The sequence below is a fragment of the Megascapheus bottae genome, chromosome 18 (genome assembly GCF_031878675.1).
Source record: "Megascapheus bottae isolate mThoBot1 chromosome 18, mThoBot2.hap1, whole genome shotgun sequence".
Lineage (NCBI taxonomy): Eukaryota > Metazoa > Chordata > Mammalia > Rodentia > Geomyidae > Megascapheus > Megascapheus bottae.
In genome coordinates, this window is record NC_143526.1 from 11,674,436 (window position 1) to 11,698,926 (window position 24,491).

At 43.8% G+C, this 24,491-nt stretch overlaps 1 protein-coding gene across 1 annotated transcript; it reads left to right on the plus strand.

Annotated features, from left to right (window-relative positions):
• The first annotated feature begins 20,105 nt into the window (after positions 1-20,105).
• Positions 20,106-23,400, plus strand: LOC150050101 (cystatin-C-like). The gene is made up of 3 exons (XM_090352756.1): positions 20,106-20,354; positions 22,226-22,339; positions 23,142-23,400. Exons 1-3 carry the CDS (start codon positions 20,124-20,126, stop codon positions 23,223-23,225), a joined length of 429 nt encoding a protein of 142 aa, XP_090208882.1. The 5' UTR covers positions 20,106-20,123; the 3' UTR covers positions 23,226-23,400.
• Positions 23,401-24,491: the final 1,091 nt, after the last annotated feature.

Here is a 24,491-nt window from a genome sequence, read left to right on the forward strand (position 1 = left end):
GCTCTGTGCTCAAGGCTACTGCTCTACCACTTAAATCACTGTACCACTTCCGACTTTTTTTTGTGTATGTGGTACTGGGGAATCAAACTCAGGACTAAAATCAGCTCTGCTACTTGAATAATATAGAAGACAACATTTGGAAAGTGCTAGAATCATCCTCGTTCAGATTGCTGAGTCTGGAGTGGGGGTGTGGTCTAGGAATCCCTCTATATGTGGTTTCACAAGCAGCCTCTTACAAAATGTCATCACACCGCCTCTGCTTCACATCCCATGGAAGACAAAGCTTAGTGCACCTGTCCCCCTGCGGCTCTTATCACCCTCTCAAGTCCTCATGGACTTGAACTTCACTACCTGGACCAGATCAGTAGTAAGCCAGGCCCCCAGTGGAGAAAGGGAAAAGGAATCTTCACTTCCTTCCTAGGTTCCTAGGGTTTGGAACTCCTCCTTTACCCCTACCCCATGCTTCCTCTGGAGGGAGTGGAAAATGGCCACACCTCTGCTCTGACCCATAGATAGATGCCCAGTTCTTCTTCCCACTTTCAGTTCATACTACCACATCAAGGTCATGTGGTTCTCTCCTTGTGTTTTTCCAGTGCCCTAGTGCAGTCTTGTAGGGCACAGAGCAAAACAGGGCACATGGTGTATAACTCAGAATTCATTAGCTCCCAACTTTTCTGTCATTTATGTGTATTTATGAGTATGCAGCTACTGGGATTTGAATTCAGGACGTCTCACTCTCCCATGTTTCAGGTTGAAACTCTACCACTTGGGTCACACCTGCACTTCTGGATTTTTTACTGGTTAATTAGTGATGAATCTCTTGAATGTGTCTGCCCTGCCAAGGCTTCTAACCACGACACTTAGAGCTCAGCCTCCTGAGTAAAAAGGATTACAGACATGAGCCACCAGAGCTCATGTACATATTTTGGAAGCAGATTGTAAAAATTATATACATGTGTATAATATGTAATTATCAAATGGGGTGATTAGAACTTTTAATTTCTTCCATAGACATTATTTTCTGTATGGGCAAACTTCAAACTCCTCTCTGTATGTCTTTATAAAAAATATGCCACTGAGTGTTCAGTCACATCATCTTATGATTCTGTAGAACACTACAACCTGCTCCTCCCAAACAACCATGTCTAGAAACCCACTGGAGCCCTACCCCTGCCCCCCATAGCCTTTACATCTGGAAAATCAAGTTCTTCAGCATCAAAGTAAGAGCTTGTGTTTGTCTTTCTGCCTCACTTACTTCACTTCACATGCTGTCTTGCATGGTGGCCACAAACACAAGATTTTATTGTTCTTAGTAACTTAAAAGCATCCCAGTGTGGGTAGGTCCCATGTTTTCATTATCCATTCATCCACCCCAGGGGGTGCCACAATTGGTTCCCTATCTTGGCTATTGGGAATAGTGTGGCACAGAGAAGTCGGGTCTCCCTCCTACATATGGAAGCCAGCAAGCACATGAAAGAATGTCATCCATCACTAACTATGTGTTATCATTTCAATTTTTTTCAAAAATCATATACTGGCAAAGATGGGAATAAAGAGGAACTCTCATATGCTTGTGGATGTAAATCGCTACAGCAATTACAGAAAGCACTATGGAGTTTTCTCAGAAGAATGAAGGCAGAGCTACCATCAGATCCAGTCGCCATTACTGGGTATAAACACACCAGTCTTTACTGTGAGTGGGGATTTGTTACAGAAAGGAACAAGCTTGCACTTACCCTTGAGCCACTGGACACCAGAGAAAACATGAGGGCAATGGTGGAATTAATGGAAAGACTTCGATCAGAGGACTTAGCCTCATTGGGGTAATTAGAGAGGACAAGAAGTCTTGACACAGAGGCTGACCCAGCACAGAACTCAGAACACTGTGAGGTTCAGAAGCCAGTCAGGGCAAAACTGTCTGACCAGGATACTGGTTTAAATGCAAGGTCCCATTCTGTAGCTGTGGGGTGGATCTGAACATCTGTGGTGCTTATGCTGCCTGGCTCTGGACCACTCCACATCCCAGCTGTGGACAGCAGATGCTGGCGGCAGTAGCAAGCACTGTATTGATGGCATAGAATAAGTCTGGCATGCTTCTTGCTGGAAGATTACTGAATTCTTTGTACATTAGCCTGGTACTTGCAAGTAAAGGTTAAGAACCCATGGCTGAAGTTGAGTTCTGTCATTATTAATGTTTTATCTTGTATGTTTAACATCTGCTCAACAGCTTCACAGCACAGAGGAAGATAAATATTTCATATTAGCACAAAAGCAATGTGTCCGACTTAATCATCACTATGAATTCTGAAGGGCACAGTTACTTGAGAATGCAGCAATCTTCGTGCTCTCTTTGACATACACCCACAACAACAATCCAAAATATCCTAGGAAGCATTTTATAAATTTATACTAGCAAAGAAATCTTGATTTTTTAGGTCCTTGTCCAAATTTATTATTTTGTTTCATGACTTTGTGCTGCATATTTGTAGCTTTAATGTTTAATTTTACAGATCTGTCCGATATCTGAATTGTCTTGCTCTTTGAGCTCTCCCTACTTTTTGCCGAAAACTTTACAAGAAGAAATAGGAGATACACTAGGCCTCCTTGGCACAGGTCGAAACTTTCTTAATAAAGACCAAGAATCACAAAAAATCAGAGAAAGGCTGGATAAGTGGGACTGCATTAAACTGCAGAGCTTTTGTATGGCAAAGGACATAGCTAGAAAATTAATTAGGAAGCCTACAGAGTGGGAGAAGATCTTCACCAACCAAACAACGGACAAAGGCCTCATATCTAAAATATATCAACAACTCAAAAAATTGAATCACTCCAAAACTAAAAGTAACAACCATCCCATTAAAAAATGGGCCAAAGACTTAAAGAGAGTCTTCTCTGAAGAAGAAACAAAAATGGCCTATAGACACATGAAGAAATGCTCAACATCTCTGGTCATAAAAGAAATACAAATCAAAACAACTCTAAGATTCCACCTCACTCCAATTAGAATGGCCAGGATCAGGAAAACGAATAATAACAGATGCTGGAGGGGATGTGGCCAGGAGGGATCACTACTACACTGTTGGTGGGAGTGCAAACTCGTTCAACCACTATGGAAAGCAGTATGGCAGTGCCTCAAAAGGCTAAACATAGAACTCCCCTATGACCCAGCAATTCCACTACTTGGCATTTACCCAACTATCCAGAAACAAGGGCATACTAAATCCACTAGCACAACAATGTTCATTGCAGCACTATTCACCATAGCAAAGATATGGAACCAACCTAGATGTCCCTCAGTTGATGAGTGGATCAACAAGATGTGGTATTTGTACACAATGGAATTCTATGCTGCTGTCAGAAAGAAAGACATCGCCCCATTTGTAAGGAAATGAAAAGACTTAGAAAAGATCATATTAATTGAAGTAAGCCAGACTCAAAGGAACATAGGCTCCATGGTTTCCCTCATTCGTCACAACCAGTAGAAACCTTGGGCTCTCCTAGCAGAGATCTGCAACAGTTTATGCTTTTGGATGCAGTTGGAGATGGAGTCACGGATTCAAACACCCCAAGACCCCCTTGTGTTTCGTGAGTTGTGGAAGCAGTGGGTCCTCCACCCTCTCTTACAAGAGCTGAGAATGCCAGATACTTTATCTTCCTCTACCCTCCAAGATATAGTACAAGCATATCTTTGCATCAACCTGCCAGATACTATGATTCTGGGTTTTAAATCACCTATACGTGATACAGAAACATCAGGATGGTTCACCAAGAGTAATAATGTGGTAACTGTGTCCTGGTGGCTTTAGGAGGCCTGCCTTCTGTCTGTCACCCATATCAGAGCTGCTTTATGCCAGTCAGACAGGTGGATATTGAAGGTAACTATGCTCTAGCTGTCTGGCTCCTTTTTCTGTGTTCTTTTTCTAAATTTCCATAAGGTAGGTAAGCCACTTCAGCAAAGACTACTCAGACACAGAGTACAGACTCTTTATTACTGGCCAGCACTACAGGGTGCCCAAAAAGTACTGTGCCAAGTTTGGCCTCATGGCCTTTTTTGAAGCAGGGAACTCCCTCCCACGTATGCACTAAGGCAGAAAGTCCCTAATGGTTCTTTTCTGCAGGTGCAAGCCAAGCATGAAGTGACAGAAGCTAAAACAGTACTGCAAACAAGCATGAATGGGGGCAACATGACCATGACCGTGACGTGCCTATTACCTGCTACTATGATCATTTTACCCAGAAACAGAAACAGAACAATGGCTACAGGTATCTTTAAGTGTCAAACTATAAGGAACTCGTCTCACGGGTCGGGGTGCAAGTCCTTTAAGATGGAGTCACAAAAACTAAACAGACTTATAAAAGCAAAGAGTAAACTCTGATATAGTGAAGTTTGACAAACACTATTATGCTTTTACGCGAATCCTTTTCTTATATTCAATTAGAAATGAGTTCAGTTTCTCAAAGTCAAACAACTTGACTGAGTTTCTCTCCTATCAATAACTCTATCGTGGAGATAAAAAGACAATCCAGGAAAGAATTCAGGTTTTTTTCCAAGACTTTCAGTACACACTGGTAATTTTAAAACCTCTGGAATTGTCAATGAAATAACATGGTACTACACTGATATAGCCAGATGTGACACTAGTTATGCACAAAGCACAGTGTGGCTTTATCTTGGCCATCAGACTGAAGCCACGTGTGCATTTTTTAATAAAGCATAGTAAATCTCTGCACACCAGCTCTTGGACATATTAGTAACTCATCAGGCATTCAGTGTCAAATCAAATCCCATGGTATTCTCTGATGTGTAATCAGGATCCTCTAATGAAATGTCCTTGCTCCCTGACATTGTCTAATAGATGTCACAGAAAAGTCCAGGGATTCCAGGGATAACAAGCACAGGTGGACAGAAAGTTACCTGGGCACTCAGGGGGCACATGGGATCTTGGGTCCTCCCACAGTGCCAGGATTGTCTTAACTACAGGAGCAAACACCTTTGTAATAGATGAGAGAGCAGCTAATCATTATGCTATGGGACTTGGATAAAAATTAAAATGTCATCTGAAACTTTCATCTATAAAAACACAATATTAACGTAATACCAGAATCTGACAAGATTCCTCTAAGGCTTGCCAAAGGCCACCTTAGAAAATGCTAAGTAGACACAGAGTGAAAGTTACAGGAAGCCACATGCCCACTGAGACAAGGCCTGAAAGAGGGCCAATTGGCCTGGACGTCCACCGGGGATTATATGTATCCTGTCCACCTTGATTTTCTGGCTCCTGACATCACATATGTACTTTGATGGACATCTGAACCCAATGTTGGGGTGGTATTAAACTAGCTTTTATATGGCTCCAGAAATCCCTAGAAAAGCTCCCTTTGTCTGAATAAAAAAAAAAAACAAAACTGAAAAAAGCCAGGTGCTGGTGGCTCATGCCTATAATCCTAGCTACTCAGGAGGCTGAGATCTGAGGACTATGGTTCAAAGCTAGCCTGGGTTCAAAAGTCCCTGAGAAACTTACCGCCAATTAACCACCAGCAAACCAGAATTAGTGTTGTGATTCAAAATGGTAGCTTGGTAACCTTGAACTGAAGAGCTCAGGGACTGCACCCAGGCCCAGAATTCAAGCCCCACAACCAACCAAAAGAGAAAAAAAAAAAGAAACTGTTTTAAAAAAAAAAGGCAGGACAAAAAAACCCCTGAAAATTCTGAGATTCGTCTCTTTTATAAGTAAAATAGATAAGGACAGTTTCTTCTCCAAAATTCTTAGGCTTCCTATCCATGGAGATGTAACAAGTACCTCAGATTTGACTACTCATTGTATCTTCAGCTCAGCTCTGGTGAGTTAGCACTGGGGTGTACCTAAGCAAGGGAGGAGACAGATAAGGATTCAGCTCTGAACTCACCTCTGCCTGGACCTGCTGGGCCCTGGCACTGGGGGAGGCTGTGTATTCTGCACTTCTCTGTGCATTCCACCAAGTTGTCACCAGGATAAGAGCATCTGGTACAACGCTGGAAACAGGGCATATGTAGAAGGTTCCAGGGAGATATGTCGAGCATGGCTCCAGTGTGCTATTTAATTTCAGCTAATTTTATTTGTGATCTGGCACACACACACAGCATGATTGGAAAAACGAGGCTTTCTGCGCTTCTCCCTAACTGTACTTACTATGGTAAGCTCCTCTTAGATATGGAAAGAAGGAACATTTGTTCCTCGATTTCCAGTCTCTCAACTCACCTTTGCCTCCCTTTTTATTTTTCTCACCTAACTGCTCTGGCCCTTTAAGACTATGAGGCCCTGCTTAAAGGCTGACATCCCTGCACCTTTTTTGTGTGTTTATGACCATGAGGTTGACAAAGTTCCCTAAGCCATGATGATAGGAACAGAGATTATAGAGGCAAACGGCCTTTGCTCAGAAGGAAGTGATAGTGATGAAACACACAGTGTTTGGAGAAAGAGGCATTTTCTAACAGCTCACCCATCTCTGGCCTTGTGGTGGACAGCTCAGGGAAAGGAATCTGTTTGCAGCTACCCAGACGTCCTCCACACAAGGTGTTGTCAGGCACAGGTCTATGGTGTACAGGGATCAGAGTTTTCTGAATGCTGAGCACATATTCCCATCTAACCCCTCATTATTTTCAGCCGTTGTTGGGGCTTGAACTCAGGGCGTAGGTGCTTATCCCTTAGTTTTGTTACTCAGGGGTAGTGCTCCACCACTTTGAGCCAGACCACCACTTCTAGCTTTCGGGTGGTTAAAAGTCTTACAGACTTTGTTGCCCAGGCTAGTGTCAGACTCCAGTCCTCAGATCTCAGCCTCCTGAGCAGCTGGGATTACAGGTGTGAGCCAGGCACCCAGCTTGGCCCTCACATTGGTTTCTGATGACCTTACATGGGCCATGTGATAAACCTCAGATTCTGAGGTTTCACAGATACTGGAGTCCCCTGGGCCTTAGCTGTGTCTGTCCTCAAAGGCTGCACCTGAGAGGCTACCAGGGCTCCCCTTTGACCCCCTTACCAGCCTCCCACCCACATTCTCCAAAGGCCAAGTCCTTCACTAAGGGAGCATTTCACCTGATGAGCCTCAGAAGTCAGCCTCCGCCCCTCTCATAGCAGTTATTGGCCAGTGGCTGTCTGTGCTGTCATTCAGGGTCGAGCCCTTGGGTACACTTGCTATACCTTCCCTTGAACCCCACTTTCACTTGGCTAAATACTCTGCCTTTCTTGCTCCCATCACCACTTCAGAAACTGGTCCTGTTGGTGTTTCAGGGAGTATTTTGCCAAGATCCCATCTCAGGCTCCCTTCTGGTGAGTGACTGTATTCCAAAGAGCCTGTGCTCTGGGAGCCTGTGGCTCTGGCAGGCCTAGGGATCCCACACTCGTGCAAAGGAATCTGATGAAAATGGAGAGCTGTGAGAACAGGCTCAATTAGAACTGAAAACAAGAAAAGCCATATGGAAGCTAGATTGTCTCTGCTGCTCCATGATATTAAGAAAATGAATATAAGGAAATCATGACCGGGATCCTGTGACTCACATCTGGAATCCTAGCTACTCAGGAAGCTGAGATCTGAGGATCTCGGTTCAAAGCCAGCTCAGGCACTGAAATCTGTAAGACTCTTATTTTCTGTTAAACACCAGAAAACTAGTAGTGGAGCTGTGGCTCAAGTGGTAGAGTGCTAGCCTTGAGCTACAAAGCTCAGGGACAGCACCCAGGCCCCAGAGTTCAAGCCCCATGACCAACAACAACAACAAAAAAAACAACAAAGAAAGAAAGAAAATTGTGAGAAGACATTCCATCCTCGTGGATTTGAATACACTCAGGATTCCAAAACATAATTGAGAAAAAAAATCCCTTTTTTCAATTAAGCCTTTTTCAGGTAATTTTAAATTTACATGCACTCATAAAAAGTAATATGTGGAGATTACTGTTACCAAATTCTCCAAATGTAATATGCTCTGAAATAATAATATAGTACCAAAGTTAGGTAAGTATATTGTCACAAGATAGAATTTTCCAACACGAGGAGGATTTGCCAAGTGGACCTTTCAAAGGTACACTCATCTATGTCCCCCAAGCTCCTCCTTACCCGCTTAAGACCATTAATCCAGCACAATCACAGTCAGCTTTTTCTTGTTTGAGATCAAAGTCCCATAAACATTTCTCCCAGGCTGGCTTCAAATCACCATCCCTGCCTCCTAATCAGCCAAGATTATAGGCCGGAACCACGGCATGCTTCTCATCTAACCTATGAGGAAAATATAAATAAATAGAACAATCATGATTCTAGGCTAGCCTAGCCATAAGAGCAAGTTTATATATTTTGACAAAGTAGGAAGGGCTGAGGAGATCTTGCCTTATGCATCCTGCCTAGAAAGATGGTATCAACCTCTAGAATCACCACAGAAAAAAAAACAAAAACAGAGGCACTGAGCGAGAACTTGGTATATGTGAAATCTAGTATGTAGAGGTGAGGTGAGACTGAAGTTATCAGCTAGACTTAATCATCATTGGTAAACAATGGCCACTAAAAGCCATGAGACTGGTTTCCCAATATAAGAAGTGCATATACAAGAAAGAAAATGACCAACATCTGCCCCCTGGAAAGGTCACCATTTAGATGTCAAAGCTAAATTATAGACTACAGGGAATTGTTGGCTATAAGAACATGAAGTGGGGGCCGGGAGTTTGGCCTAGTGGTTAAAGTGCTTGCCTATCATGCATGAAGACCCGGGTTTGATTCCTCAGTACCACATACATAGATAAAAAGCCAGAAGTGGTGCTGAGGCTCAAGTGGTAGAGCTCTAGCCTTGAGAAAGTCCAAGGACAGTGCTCAGGCCCTGAGCTCAAGCTCAGGACTGGCAAAAAAAAAAAAAAAAAAACATGAAGTGAACTGGCACAGGTTGGTATCTGTGAAGCTTGGACTTCCAGGAATTAGATGCTAGAAGACAGTACATGATCCCTGTCAAAGATTCCTAGAATTAACTTATTGCATGGGAAGAGTAGAGAGAATTTCCTTAATATCTGGGAGCATGGAGATTTTCCAATTTCTGCCCTCAGGTCACTGTCTAAGCCATGCAGAGAAAGGCTGCTCTCCCAGCCTTCAGTCCCCCAGGAAGCTTCAGGATCTGAGAACTAGACAACATCTGGGGTTTACCCATCTGAGGGAGAGCTTGGCTCCATACACCGGGAAGGGTAGCAGTAGGATGGTTGGTCTCTTCTTGCATCCATGATAATAGCTGCAGATGTGGAAAGAGCTTAAGATAAATCGATAGACACTTGGGAGGAAATTCCCAAGGCTTGTACCATTGGCATTATTTAAAACATGAGTTTTCTCATACTTCTCAGAATAGGAGGCTTGCCAGCAGCAATATAGAAGTGGTTAGTGGACCAAGAGGAGAGGCCCACGCTGAGTGTGTTCAGAAGGCAGGGGATACATCAAGAATCCCTACAACATCATGGTCTCTGGCACCATCCTCAAGGGCCAGGTACACCAGCACTCCATATTTAACACTTCTATTTGTAAAGACTTGGCAACATGCACATTTTTGCTTGGAAATACTTTAGTAAATCTTTGATAATAATATATTTGACAAGAAGATAGAAAATAATCTAGTGGGTAAAAAATAGCAAGTGCAATTTGCTCTGGAGGTCTGGACTCTCCCTTGCATCAGAAATGTTTCTAGAATTGTATTATAGCTAGAGATCAAACTCAGAGAGTGCTCCAGAAAATGGCAGCAGCTAACAATCTACTGCACTCCTCTACATAGAATTCCAGCTACTTCATGCCATTATTCTCTATCTACCTGAATATGCACAGATTTCTTCCCATCTCTCTCCCTCTCCTGGGGGCAAGATGCCCCCCATAATAAACCTCCTTATGATTTTCAAAAAATAAAAATAAAAAAATTCCAGGCTAACTGCTCTTCTAGTTTCTCAGCTCTCGCTAAAAGCATAAAAGATATAATCACTCTGGAAGAATAATCCGTTTCTCCTTTTAATCTTTTATGTATGGGGAGGGTCGGGAGGTTAGGAAGAAAGAGAGAGAGAGAACAAATACTAGGGCTTGAACTCAGGGTCTGGGCTGGGTCCCTAGGTTTTTGCTAAAGACTGGTGCTGTAGCTGAGCACTGGTAGCTCCCTCCTGTAGTCCTAGCTACTCAGGAGGCTGACATCTGAGGATCAAGGTTCAAAGCCAACCAGGGCACTAAAATCCGTGAGACTCTTATCTCCAATTAAATACTAGAAAACCAGAAGTGGAGCTGTGGCTCAAGAGACAGGGCAGTAGCCTTGAGCTGAAGAGAGCAGGGACAATGCCTAGGCCCAGAGTTCAAGGCCCACAACCACCACCACCACCATCAACAACAACAACAACAAAGACTAATGCTCTACTACCTGAAAGCCAGACCTCCTCCATTCTGGCTTCCTTTCTGTTTAATTTAGATAAAAATCTCACAGACTTTCCTGCCTGGGCTGGCCTTGAACTGTGATCCTAAGATCTCAGGCTCATGGGCGGCTAGCATTCTAAGGTGAGCCAGCAGTGTTCAGCTTCCTTTTAAATTTATTTGAGTCTTTTAAAACCAGGGGCCGGGAGTATGGCCTAGTGGTAGAGTGCTTGCCTAGCATTCATGAAGCACTGGAGTCTATTCCTCATTACCACATACACAGAGAAAAGCCCAAGTGGCACTGTGGCTCAAGTGCTAGAGCACTAGCCTTGAATAAAAGTGCCCAGGTCCTGAGTTCAAGCCTCAGGACTGGCAAAATAACGAATACTGAAAACTGGACTTCATTCCTTGTTTTCTGCTGGTACTATTAACAGGGAATTAGTATAATTCACAACAATCACTATGCATTGTTTTGAATTAGTCAAATGGATGATATTGCTTTTTGGCACACTGTTATTAATGTTGTACTGAAGATCTATGTATACACTTGTCTCTCCATGGCAACCATTTTATTTTTACAAAATATTCATCTCAATGGACTTCATGTTCCTCTAGCAGGGACTGTGGGGCACTTATTCTGTGTTGCTGCTGCTGATCTTGGAATTAAATAGAATTCTCTGTACCAACCCCCAGCAATGGAGCATTTTAAAAATCAAAGCACATGGGCCAGGAGTTTTGCATAGTGGTAGAGTGCTTGCCTAGCATGCATGAAGACCCAGGTTCGATTCCTCAGTACCACATTCATACAAAAAATAAAATTGGAAGTGGTGTTGAGGCTCAAGTGGTAGAGTTCTAGCCTTGAGAAAGTCCAAGGACAGTGCTCAGGCCCTGAGCTCCAGCCCAGGACTGGCAAAAAAAAAAAATCAAAGCACAAACTGTGGCGGGGAGAAGGCTGATAGTTTATACCTGGAATCCTAGCTACTGACGAGGCTGAGCTCTGCTGATTCTGTCTCAGAGCCAGCCCCAGTAGGAAAATCTGTGAAACTCTTATCCTCAATTAACTGCCCCAAATGCCAGAAGCGGAGTTGCAGCTCAAGAGTGCTAGCCTTGCACAAAAGAAGCTCAGGGACAGTCCCCAAGCCCTGAGTTCAAGCCCCAGGACAGTTACAAAAAAAATCTCAGAGAACAAAACAGGAAGTAATTGGTAATGATCAATAATGGAATTCATAACGTTCTTGGCCATCTGGTCCTTTGATAAAGCTATTGTCAAATTTCATCCAAAAAAAAAAAAGAGAGAGAAACACACTAAAACAAGTAAAAAAGGTTGACATGAAGAGCTGTGGTTTTGAAACATTTTAGAGAGCAGTATTAGTAACCTATAAACTAGTTAACAAACAAACTCTTGAATGAGTTCTTTCTTCCTCAGAGAACATATCAATTAACATGCCTGGCGAAATCATTTCTAAGGCACAGTGATGCTGGAAAGATATGAAGCTTATTCTTTACTTACTTGGACTCTTAGCATTCTCTCTTGCAGGAATTTTTAGAGAAAAAAAAATATTGTAAGGCTCTGATCTCCACAGACAGCCCAGACTACAGGACTGTTGCAGAAATTAAGGCTCATTTGGTAGCTGTGTAACTGAGCATCTCAAAACTGGTTGACTTACTTTTAATGATAATAGAGAAGGGGTGTGGAGTTTCCATTCCCTCTCTGGGGGCACCAAGATCTTCACATATCTATGAGTTGAATATCTCTAAGCCCCCCAAGTAATAGATGCTCATTATATAGACATAATTGGTTAAATCACTGGCCATTGGTTAGTTAGTAGGTGAGATCAAAAGTTCCAAACTTCTAACTCCTTGTTACAGGCAACTAGCCCCCTATCCAGAAATCTCTAGTTGTCAATCATCCATCAGCATACAAATATATCTCTTGGGAGATAACAAAGGGCTTAGGAGCTGTGAGACAGGACAAAGACTATGTATTTTTAGTATATATCACCATATAATTTAGTATATAGCACCATATCATTCATCCTGTCCCCAGAGATAGGTAGTATTATGTCAGTAGTCTATGTAAACATCTGACCCTATAGAAATATCCCAGAAGGGTGACACATGTGTAAGGTGTAGGACATCCATCAGCTGTATAGACTTGAAGAGATGCTGGAGTCAGATCTGTCAAATACTGTCCTGTATAACAGCTCATAACATGTTCATTGCTACATGCTAAAGCAGGGTAAGGCAGGCTTCACTAAAGACAATTGCCTAAGTATATAGACCAATGACTGCAGTGGAGTCTTACCAAAGGTCAGTTCTAAATATACCTTGAGAAAGTGGATATCGATATCCAAAGATCAGGGTGAGGGTTCAAAGTTCAAAATAACTAAGAGAAAACTTCAGGAGTAAGACGGATTGTGAGTAAACTCATCTAACATTATCCTTCCTGAAGGCAGACCAAACAATCAGACATCACCCAGGAGATGGTAAAGATAAAGACCCTGATCAGGTATCAAGGGTGAGATTCTTGCTGAAGTAGCAAGGAAGTACTTAGAAGATTCAGAAGACTGAAGTTTGGCTAAGCCAAGGCTCTTTTGTCACAGTTTACTCAGCAGGTGAGGGCTCCCATCTGCAAAGTCACCTCTTTACCTTCATCGGGTATGGGCAAGGCTTGATAGCAGAGAAGCATGAAATTGCTGGGTTGGCTTGTATATCAATGATCTGCCGCTGTAAACAAGCCATGCCTGAACTGTTGGTGCTTACCACAACCCAAGTCAATTATTTGCTTGTGAACTTGCAAGAATCAAGACATGATGGAGACAACCTGTCTCATTCCTGTTATACCGTGGGGCTACACCACGGGGGTACATTGTTTCACTGAGAGCGAAGGGCCTACTTCCAACAGCCCTTTCCAGTATGCTCACTGTGTGGCTGGATATAGGGTTCTGACTGCTGATTGGGTAGCCACCACAACAGAGGCCTGAGTTTTGGTTCCTCTTCACATGGACTTCTCCATGGTCTCATTTCACAAGAGCTAAGTCCTAAGAATAACATCACAAGAAATAAAAGAGGCAGTTCACAGAGCTTTCATGATCTTGGAAACCACAAGACTTTCTTTGCATGTTTAACTTGGCTGATGCAGGAAGTCACAGCGGATCTCTGGATTCACAGGACGGCACAACCCTGATCTCCCATTGTGTTAGACAGAAACTCATGTGGTCAGGGAAGCATGAAGTGTAGGAGAGAGTGAAAGGGCCATCTTCTCACAATACAATCTGCCAGAGATGATCCTGGAACTGAAGACAGAACTTAGATGCTGAAGAGGAGTTGGGCTTGTGTACTTTTGAGAAGCACTGTATATAGAGGAAATGCTTTCTTCTCTTGATTGGCCCAGAAGACTATGTTGGGAAGTAACTTTTGATACTGGGGTTTAGATCCACAAGTGTGGGTGCTTGAAACTGTTAGTTGGGGTCTCCTTGACAAAGGTAACCAGCCTGAACAGAGAGCTCACCTGTGGACTGGTATAAAGTACAGAAGTAGAACATTTAAGTTCTCCCCAGCCAGAAGAAGGAATGTGAACCTTAATTATTGTGATTAAAAAAGCACCTCTTACTAAATATGGGAGCTTCAGGATTCCTGTAAACCAATTTCCTACCAGTGGTAGGATGGAATTACAGTGACAGATACAGGCTCCAGGTCCAGTTTGGACCACTGGTCAACCCTGCCTTAGTGTTTGCTCATTGTGTTCTATATTTAAAGTTCTTTCTTCTTCCCATTTGAGCCCATCTAGGCTCCCAGAGCTCCCTGAGGAGCTGGAGCCTGAAAGCAGACCTGTGGTAAAACCCAGGCTGCTGTGTTAGGTCCGGCAGAGGGAAGGTTGAGGAAGGAGTTACTTCTGGCACCTGAAGTCATGAAGAACTGTTGTGGGGTTTGTTTTCTTTTGTTTTCAATTCAGTCAACATCAGGTGCTCCCAGCACACTGGCAGAGTCCCAACTGACTCAACAGGGATCCCATTGTCCTGACAACATCCTGCTTGTTTGGACACTGATGGTACAGAATCACTCTGTGTGAAGCAGAGTGGCTTTGTGCTAGTGTCTGAAATATTCCGTGTCCTGACACTGTGTGAGTTACTGTTCTCCCAGCGAAGAAGTGTGTGTGGAAGTCAGTTGCTGAGAATCTGCCTGTCTACTATGGAGAACTTCACTTTGATTAGAAATGTGGACACACAAACAGCCTTATAAAACATATCATGGGCTGTCATAGGTAGTAAGGTGGTAATAACTTTCACCACAAAGCTTGGCTAAGATTTGCACATGGCTGTGTATTGCTCCAAGCCTTTGGCATTTATTAGTTCCTCAAAACAATAAGTTTTCCTTATCTCTCCACCTAACAAGATGAGGAAATTCGGCACAGCCAAAATCACATTTGATTGGCCAAGCAGTGATTACTGTCTTTTCACTCAGACTCCAAAAATCAGTGCCAGGGCACTGAAATCTCTCCCAGTTAGTCTCTGCCATCCAGCAGATTCTCCCTTGTCAAGGTCACTATGATCTCAGTAAAAGGGATAATGATGATACCATCTATTGCCACTGTACCCTCAGAAAAAAAGGGGAGCAAATATTATTAGCCCTGTCTCCTGATTATTATTTTTTGCATATGTCCCAGTACTGGAGTTTGAACTTAGAGCCTAGGTACTGTCCCCTACTTTTTCACACAAGGCTGGCACTCCACCACTCGAGTTAGACCTTGACTTTTGCCTTTATAGTGGTAAATTTGAGAGAAGAGTCTCATGGACTTTCATGTCCAGTCTGGCTTCAAATTTACAATCTTTAGATCCTGACCTTCTGAGTAACTAGGATTATAGATATGAGGCACCAGTACCCAGCTTTGTCCTGATTATTAAGTTAATTTTCTGTAGTTGCTCATTATTCCCCAAATTTCCTAAGTTAACATGTTTTATAATCCAAGATATGAATCACACATTGTATCTTCTTGAATCTCAATAATGAATTATGTTGGAAGCAGAGCTAAAGGTTTTCATTGCTGAATACTCCTGTGACCCCTTTGAACCTGAATTGCCTTTCCTCCTCCTCTTTCTCTTCTTCCTCTTCCTTCTCCTCCTCCTCCTCTTTCTTCTTTTCTTCCTCTTCATCCTCCTCTTCTCCCTCCTCTTCCTGTTATCATTATTGTTATATTTTTATATTTTTGAAATCATTAGCAGTGTTGCAATGTGAAAATTTCATAGATGCATAAGCATGTACTTTGAACAAATTTACTCCTTCCATTATATTATCCTAACTACTCCCCATCACCCCTCTGTCTGGATCAGTTTTTGTTTTTGTTGTTGTTGTTGTTGTTGTTGTTGTTGTTGTTGTGTTGTTGTTATTGTTTGCCAGTCCTGGGGCTTGAACTCAGGGCTGGGCACTGTCCTTGGACACGTATTGCCCAAGGCTAGCGCTCTGCCACTTGGGCAACAGCACCACTTCTGACTTTTTCTGTGTATGTGGTACTGAGGAATTGAACCCAGGGCTTCATGAATGCTAGACAAGCACTCTACCACTAGGCTACACTCCTGGCCCCTGAATCAGTTTTTGATGGGTTTCATTGTCCTATCTTTATGCATATCCAGGTAGTCTACGTCTGCAGAAAGAATTGCATCAAACTAAAGTTTCTGCATGAAAGAAGCAACTACCAACATGAAGAAACAACCCGCAACATGGTAGAAAACCTTTGCAAGCTTTTCATGAGATAAACGATTAAGATCTGGAACATACAAAGGACTCCAAAAGTCAAATAGCAAAAGAAGAAATAAATCAAGTAGCAAGTGGGCAAATGAATAAAACAGAAAGTTATCAGGAATACAAATAGCTAAGAGATGCATGAAGAAATATCCAACGCCCTTAGCTACCAGGAAAATATAAATCAAAGTAACATTGAGATTTCATCTTACCCCAATCAGAATGTCCTTCATCAAGAATACAAACAACAATAAATAGTGGTGAGGATTTGGGGGAAAGAACCTTCAAAAAGTATTGGTGGGAATGTAAACAAGTGCCACCACTATAAGAATCAGGTTCCTGAAAGCAGGCCTGGAGTTTGGCCTAGTAGTAGAGTACTTTCCCAGCATGCACAAAGATCCAGGTTTGATTTCTCAAAACCACATACATAGAAGAAAACAAAAAGCCGGAAGTGGTCTGTGGCTTAAATGATAGAGCTGAGCTGTAGCCTTGAGAAAGGCCAAGGATAGTGCTCAGGCCTTCAATTCAAGGCCCTGGACAGACAAAAACAAAACAAAACAAAAAGCTGAAAGCAAACATACCTAGGTCTTTGTCAAATAGCCGTTGAGCAAAGAGCCAAAGGGAATGTAAATCAACATCCAGACAGGATACCTGGACATCCATGTTTGTCTAAGCACTTTCATTCCTATAAATCACAATGTCCTGAATTCTTCCTTTCTAACTCATTTGAGAACGCAGCCGGATAACTGCCTAGCACAGGATAATGGTCCTGACATCAAGACTCAATTTGTTCTAGAAATGAAACTTGAAGATCTCTCAAGGACATGCCTGAAAGATTAGACCTGATAGTTTGATTGTTATCAATGATGATTTGCTCCTATTGACTCTCCAACCTCATCAGCTAAGTCCTCCAGTGGCTAGATAAAACGAACCCCACATTTGTTTTGTCCTACATGTTTGCTCCTGAACATGGACACTGGGATCAAGTCTGTTGATGGTATTTATTTTAGGGCAAAATTTTGTCCATTTTAGTTATCCTGGAATGGGTAAAAAGACATGAAGGTCATAGAAAAATATATTACAACTTTATGTTTAGTTCTTTTTTTTTTTTGGCTTGAACTCAGGGCCTGGGCACTGTCCTCAAGGCTAAAACTCTAGTACTTGAGCAATAGCACCACTTCTGGCTTTTTTCTGTATATGTGCTACTAAGGAATTGAACCCAGGGCTTTGTGCATGCTAAGCAAGCAGTCTTATCACTGGGCCATGCTCCTAGCCCTGTGTTTAGTTTTTAATAGTTATGTGCATCTGATCACATAAAATAACATTTATTGAAATGAACTTCAGGAAAGGAGAACAAGATTTTTTTTTCTTTGTTGTTTTTGTTTTCTTTTTCTTTTGTCTTGTTTTTTCATTTATCTGTCTTTGGGAGAGTAAAGGGAGGCACAGAAATAGTGTGACAAAGGATGAACAAATGTATCAGTGGTTCTCATTGGACACTATGTTGAAATGAAATTTACAACTCGTGGGTGGGGGTGAGAAGGGGAAAACTAGAAGAGAGTAAGGGAAAGGGTGACATTGTCCAAAAAAGGATGCATTCTTTTTTTTTTTTTTTGGCCAGTACTGGGGCTTGAACTCAGAGCCTGGACACTGTCCTTGGGTTTTTCTCAAGGCTTGCACTCTGCCACTTGAACCACAGCACCACTTCCAGCTCTTTTCTGTATATGTGACACTAAGGACTCAACCCAGGGATTCATGTGTGCTAGGCAAGTACTCTACCATTAGGCCATGCTCCTGGCCCATGAGATGCACTCTTTACCTGACTTATGTAACCAAAACCCCTCTTCATAATAACAATAAAAATTCATGAAAAAAAACAAAGGAACTGTTTCAGTCATTTTATTTATTTATTGGAGGTCTGTGGATCTAAGGCTAAGTCCTTTACAACCAACCTCCACTCCCAGTCCAAGTTTTAGTCAGATTTAAAACAAAGGCTGGCACTTGTATCTTCATTGGCTTTACATGTCTGCCGCTAGTTGGGTAGAACAGGACTCAAGGCACTCTGAGGGGATTATGGTAGACTGTCATGTGAGCATGAAATGTACATATGTGTTAATCAGTAGAAACCTTGGGCTCTCCTAGCAGAGATTTACAATAGAACAAAATCTAGAGACATTTGGCCAAATAGTATGACACTAAATATAAGGACCTCTAGGATAAGGAAACAAAAGCCATATAATGAGTGACTGTTGTCCTTATTGTACTATGTTATCTCTCATCTCTTGTGCCATCCCTTGGTTATCTCATATTGTTACAATATTTCACCTTGTTATCTGATATATTTTATATGTGCTTAATTGGTTATTTGAAATTGGATAGGGAAGGGGGGGAATCAAGGTAAGTGGGGGGAGGGAAATGGGGACCATGTCATGAGAAAGTATCAATGTTTGTGAAGTTATGCACCTTCTATCTGGTGAATATAATGTAACCCTTCTATTAATCACAATAAAAATTATTTAAAAATGTACATATGTGTGTGCTTGTGTGTAATGTGAGATGTAGGAAAAGAGAAATTGTGGGGAAGGCTGGGGTTGTATTGATCAGTTGAGTATATGATATGTGTATATGAATATTTATGTGTGTATGTAAGAGAAAAAGAGGAGAGGAAGAGAGAGAGATGGACAGCAAGAGAAACCTAAGATATGTGTGTACATTTGTATTTATATATGTATGTGTGTGATCGGTGGCATGTCTATATACCTGTGTGTGCCTAAATGACTGTATTGGGGATGATTTGGGGGAAGGCTAGGATTTATATTACAAAGTTGAATTGGTACATCATATATAAATTTTTGGCCTTGCTAAATTTAGGACTTGGTTTTTATATAGGAACGGGCACAGAATGTTCCACCTTGTTTTAAGTACTACAGAAATTGTATCAAACGGACATTTTTATTGGTTTATGTTAGCTATGGACAGAGTGTCATTGTTTGTTTGTCCTGTTTGTACAGTGCTCCATGCAGTCTTACCCCCTCTATCACACTCTCTGCCCCTTCCTCTACCCCCAGAAAAGCATCTCCCACAGATTTCCCTGTTTCATTTTCATAGTTACAAGTAATCCATTTCCATAATAGTCAACCTTATTTACCTCCCTAGCAGGCCCATCTCCCAACAATGTCTCTTCCTGTGCCCGTTCCCTCCACTGATCCTTAGCTCTTTTGGAGTTTCTCTATGCTGCAGTTCATATATGCTTACAGTGTACACAAAGGTATTTGCTCTTTTCTTTTCTTTTCTTCTTTTCTTTGTTCTGTTCTGTTTTCCTTCTCCTGAATTGTCTCTTAGCTTGTTTTATGTTCTGTGTCACACTAATCTTCTGACGTTATAGAATAACGTAGAGAAAACCAGGAGTGTACAAGGAAAGTGGAAGGGGGCCCAACCAGGTCTGAATAATGCCCCCGGGACTGGTGCGGGAATGACAATGACTCCTACTTGTTTGTCCCATTTTCACACCTACATTGGTCCTGCCCTTCACTGGCTGCGTTGGGCCACAGTTCCTGCTTTGGCCAATGGGACAGTAGCAAGTCCAATGGGACTTGAATAACAGGGAAGGGGCCTATGATGCTGGCCTGGCCTTACTGCTCTATGGACCCCTCTCATTTCTCCATGTGTAGAAGTCACATCAGGTTGAGGAATAAAGTGTGAGGAAAGAAGTACAAGAGGAGGGGTGGCACTGTGTGAGGGACAGCCCTTACTGTGAAGGAGAAAGGAACAGAGGAGGGAAGGGAGCCAGGGCTAGGAGAAGAAAGGTAAGGAGGAAACAAAAGCACAGGCTGTGGGTGTGCCAGGTAAGAGGAGACACGGAGGGTGTGGCAGGGAGGGAGGGTCTGGTTGAACCAACCCAGCATGCATGATAAAAGCAGCCAAGCCAATCGCCTAGCCTCCAGATCGTGAGGCCTGGCCGACTGCAGCTCCAGCTCTAGCTCCAGCCAAAGTCCCAACTCACCATGGCCGTGACCCTAGGCATTCAGCTGCTCCTGCTGGCTGCTCTGACAGTGGCACAGGGTGTGAACACCGAATCGGAAGCAAGCCACTTGCTAGGGAACTTGGAAAAGGCTGACATCAACAGCGAGGATGTGCAGCGTGCGGTGATGTTTGCCCTTGAGTATCACAACCAGGAACAAGACCAGGATGCATTCATAGACGACGTGGTGAAGGTTGTGAATGCTGAACAGCAGGTGTGTGCACGCTAGGGCTGCGGGGCAGGTGGGATGGGGAACTGAATCTGAGGTGACTATCTCTCAGAGCTGTGCCCCAGGTTCCATGCTCCGATCCCCACTTGCCACTTGACTCTGGAGCCTCTTCCGCACACACTCAATTCTGACTGCTCTGGGTAAGTTTCATAGCCCTCAGTGTGGGGAGGTCCTGATTCACTCAGAACCAAGACACCCCCTGCTTCTCACTCAAGTCTATCCTGGACACTTTTCAGCAACCCTCCAGTCTTCTTGGGGCCTGTCCCAGAAAAGGTCCCCAGTCTTAGTCTTGAACCTGGCCTCTGGCCTAGTACTACAGCTGAATCCTAGTTACTTTACTGTCTTCCAGCACCAACCAGCCAGGGGTATCCCTTAGATTCCCACCTCCAGCTTAGTGGGGACAGAAGGTGGATACGAAAGAAAGGAAAACAGACCTCCACACACTAGGTCACATCACTAGATGATGTCTTAGCATTCCCCTTAACCACTTGTGGTGATGCAATCTCAGAGTCACAGCACTCTGAGACCCCCGACCCCATCTCCCCTGGCTGAACGCTTGCCTATGTGTACTGGTCCTCTGTGCTCTCACCACATGCACACACATGTCTGTGTGGCTGGCTTGGTGTATATTTACTTCTCTGAACTTGGGAGAGCAGACACTTCACTATACATTTCTTGCAAATAAGAGTTCTACACATGCATGACTTCTTCGTGGAAATCCACACTGCCACATACAATTCCACGTGACAGTCAGACTCAGTGGCCTTGCTGCTCTCTTGTGGTGGGCAGCCCAGCTTGGACTGTAGCTACTGCTCAGAACCTCAGTCTCCTTCTGGGTACAGCACTCCTGCTGTTTTAGTGACATTAGCCTTTGAAAGGGGCCTGAGAGTTGGAGTGCACTCAGATGAATATGCAGAGGAGGCCTCAGAGAGAGCCTGTACTTTGTGTCCCTGTCAACATGGAGTTTGCCCTGGAGGAGGAGGGCTATTGGCTAGGGGGAGAAAGGATCCAGAGACAGCATTACTGGATTACTGGGACCCAGTAATAAAACATGTGACTAATGCAGCCTTCATCACCTTGATCTACCATCTGTTTTCCATGTCACTGTGGCCCTGGCTCCCTGTGCACACCTCACACATAACTTGAAGAGAAGCGTGGGGCATTGTATGTTATAGAACGTTGGATCCATGAGACCTATTTTGCAGCTGGAAGACTGATACCAGAGGGAGCATGGGCTTTGCTCCTAGCTACACCAGTTGCAGATCTGGAGCTCTCTTCCTCATGACTCATCCTGGCCAAAGTTCTGACAAGTCAGATCTGGTATGCCCTGAGCATGGAAAGGGTTAAATTCTATTCTTAATGGACACATATTCTCATTTTAGTCTCATTTCATGTACATAGGAGACCTCATAAGATCAAAGAGATCCTGCACTGTGTCTATGAGCTTCATCATCAACCACAAACTTGCTAAAATGGATCAGTGTCTCTGCTTCCTGAGCCACAGCCAGCAGAATTTAGTTAGTCCTGTGCTATGGCCCAGAGCCTTGGCTTTCTGCTCAGACCAATGCTGCGCTTCTCGAACAGAGAGCTGTCTAATTCCCTCTTCTATGTCTCTCTCCATCCCTGAGCCAGGGAAAGGGTTGTTAGTCCCCAGCTTCTGCCTTCTATTTTCCCTGCTTCTTTTATTCAGCTCCAGGAGACGTTTTGTCAGAGTGGATCAGAAGAAAAGAAGTGTGCTTTAGGAGTGGTGGTCCTGACAGCACAGGCGTGACCCCTAGGCAAACACATCGACTCCATGTAACGTACATGCATGCATTTGACATTGGCCAGTTTTCTAAGTGTTCTTTCTGCTCTAGTTGGTGGCTGGAATGAAGTACAACCTGGTTTTGGAGATGGGCCAGACCATATGTACCAAGTCCCAGCCCAAATTGGATAACTGTCCTCTCAATGAGCAACCGGGTCAGCAGCATGTGAGTTGGGGTCATACAGACAGAGGGGCCCAGACATCAGGGTCATATATGTGCAAGTGTCTGGGAGCGTATGGTCAAGTGTGTGTGTGTGTGTGTGTGTGTGTGTGCGCCTGTGCACACGTATACATGTGGAATGGGAGGTGAATGTGTGTGTGCACAGAGGAGGGAAATGTGGTGACTCCTAAAAAACGAACCCCTTCCTGCTTTACTGGGTTTTCTCCTGCAGGTGTGGCTCCTGGGGAAGGAGAAGGGGCTCTGTGTTGGCCACCTGCTCAGACACATTGGACATACTGGAAGCCTAAAAATGACCCAAATCCTCCATGCTCTCCCCGCCCCCCACTGCCAGTCTCTCCTAGAGGAGTTAGTTCTGGGGACAGTAACACCTCCCTTGTCCATGTTTACCGTATCCTCTATTTTTCCGGGGTGTTTCACACACGCTTGTTCTTGCCTCTATATTCCTCTTATTCTTGGCTCTAGTGTGGTAGGGGAAAGAGCTTGAGGGTAGTGGGCCGTCCTCCCCAGTCTGCTCTTCGGGCAAAGCTTCTCCTTAGTGGTCTGTGAGAATAGAGTCCCAGGATCCTGGAAAGAGGCGGCCCAGGACACCTGGTTTAGTTGGAGCTATGGCAGGGTGGTGAGCAGATGCTGAAGAGTTGGGCTGTGGGTCCTGAAACTCCAGGCTTTGGGGTTGTGGGTGGATGGGTAGAAAGTCCCTCACCTCCATCCCTCCCTCTGTATCTCGTGGCTGAGCACTTTCTCTTACAGTGACAACCATACTGACTGTCCCTGTCTCTTCCCTTTGCAGAGAAAACTCTGCTCCTTCGAGGTGTATGACGTGCCCTGGGAACACAAGATGTCTATGTTAAGTTACAACTGTCAGAATGCCTAAGGGTCAGTGCCACGCGGAGCTGCACTGACCACCCCTCCCTTGAAGCTCTACCCTGTAGTTCACCAAGCTTTAGATGAGAGCCTGGCCCTGGAGGACGCCTTCTCCCACACCTGCACCAGCAGACCAGTAAAGGAGGCTGCTCCAACAAACCAGTGGTTCCCCTTTGATCTTTCTTGTCCTTGCTGTCTAAATATTCCAGTGAATGGAGCATCCAGGTGTTCTTCCTCAATGCATAAACATATGATCAGTTCCTGAGTTGTTTTCTGTGTTGGAGGATGCTGGAGGGGGGGTTGGAAGCCTGGGCTTCAAAGCCACACACAGATACCATGGGAGTGGCTGTCAGCTCTCTGAGTCTTGGAGCACATAAAGAGCAGAAAGGGACAGGGAACCCAGATGTGGTATAAACAGACAGACAGATAGACAGACAGACCGACAGACAGATAGGACCAAGGCTGCCATTCTAGAAAATTTGTTTCTACTTTCGAAAAACAAGTCAGACATCAGAGAAGGGATAGGCCAGGCCTCACCCATGTATGCCTAGCCAACTGACTACAGAAAGTGCCTGTCAGCTGTCAGGCTCCCCCAGAGATCCCATAAATGGTGATGTGTGTGTGTATGTGTGTGTGTGTGTGTGTGTGTGTGTGTGTGTGTGTGTGTGTGAGTGTGTGTGTGACTAGCCTTTTCACTCAAGGCTGATTTTTACTTCTTGACCCATAGTTTTACTTCTGGCTTTCTATTGGCTAATTGAAAATAAGAGTCTGCCCAGGCTGGCTTTGAACCTTCATCCTCAGATCACAATCTCTTGAGTAGCTAGGATTATACGTATGGCACTCAAATTTAAATCATATTATTATGTATATTTCTCATTCCCAAAAGAATAGGCACCTGTATGGCAGAATGTAGGAAATATGTCTGTGTGTCAGTCATGGGGCGGGGGGGAGGGTGAGAGAGGGGAGAGACAGATCAGAAATGAGGACGTGTCAGTCCATCTGCCATGCCCTCGGCTGTGCCCTGTGGGGGTGTTACAGGCAGCCTCTCCCCATCTCCTCTGCCCTTGGAGATTAAGCAAGTCTTTATGTACAGCATCGTGTGAAAAGGATGTAGCATTTACAACAGAAGCAGGCTGTCATTTCACAGACTCGCTTCTGTTTCTAAGGGGGTGATCTAATTAGTCTTGTCGCCTTGATATCACCGTTGTTGTCCAGAACAGGGATGGCCCACAGCAAACAGATCACGATCCTTCTGTGCACATACATGCACATGGCA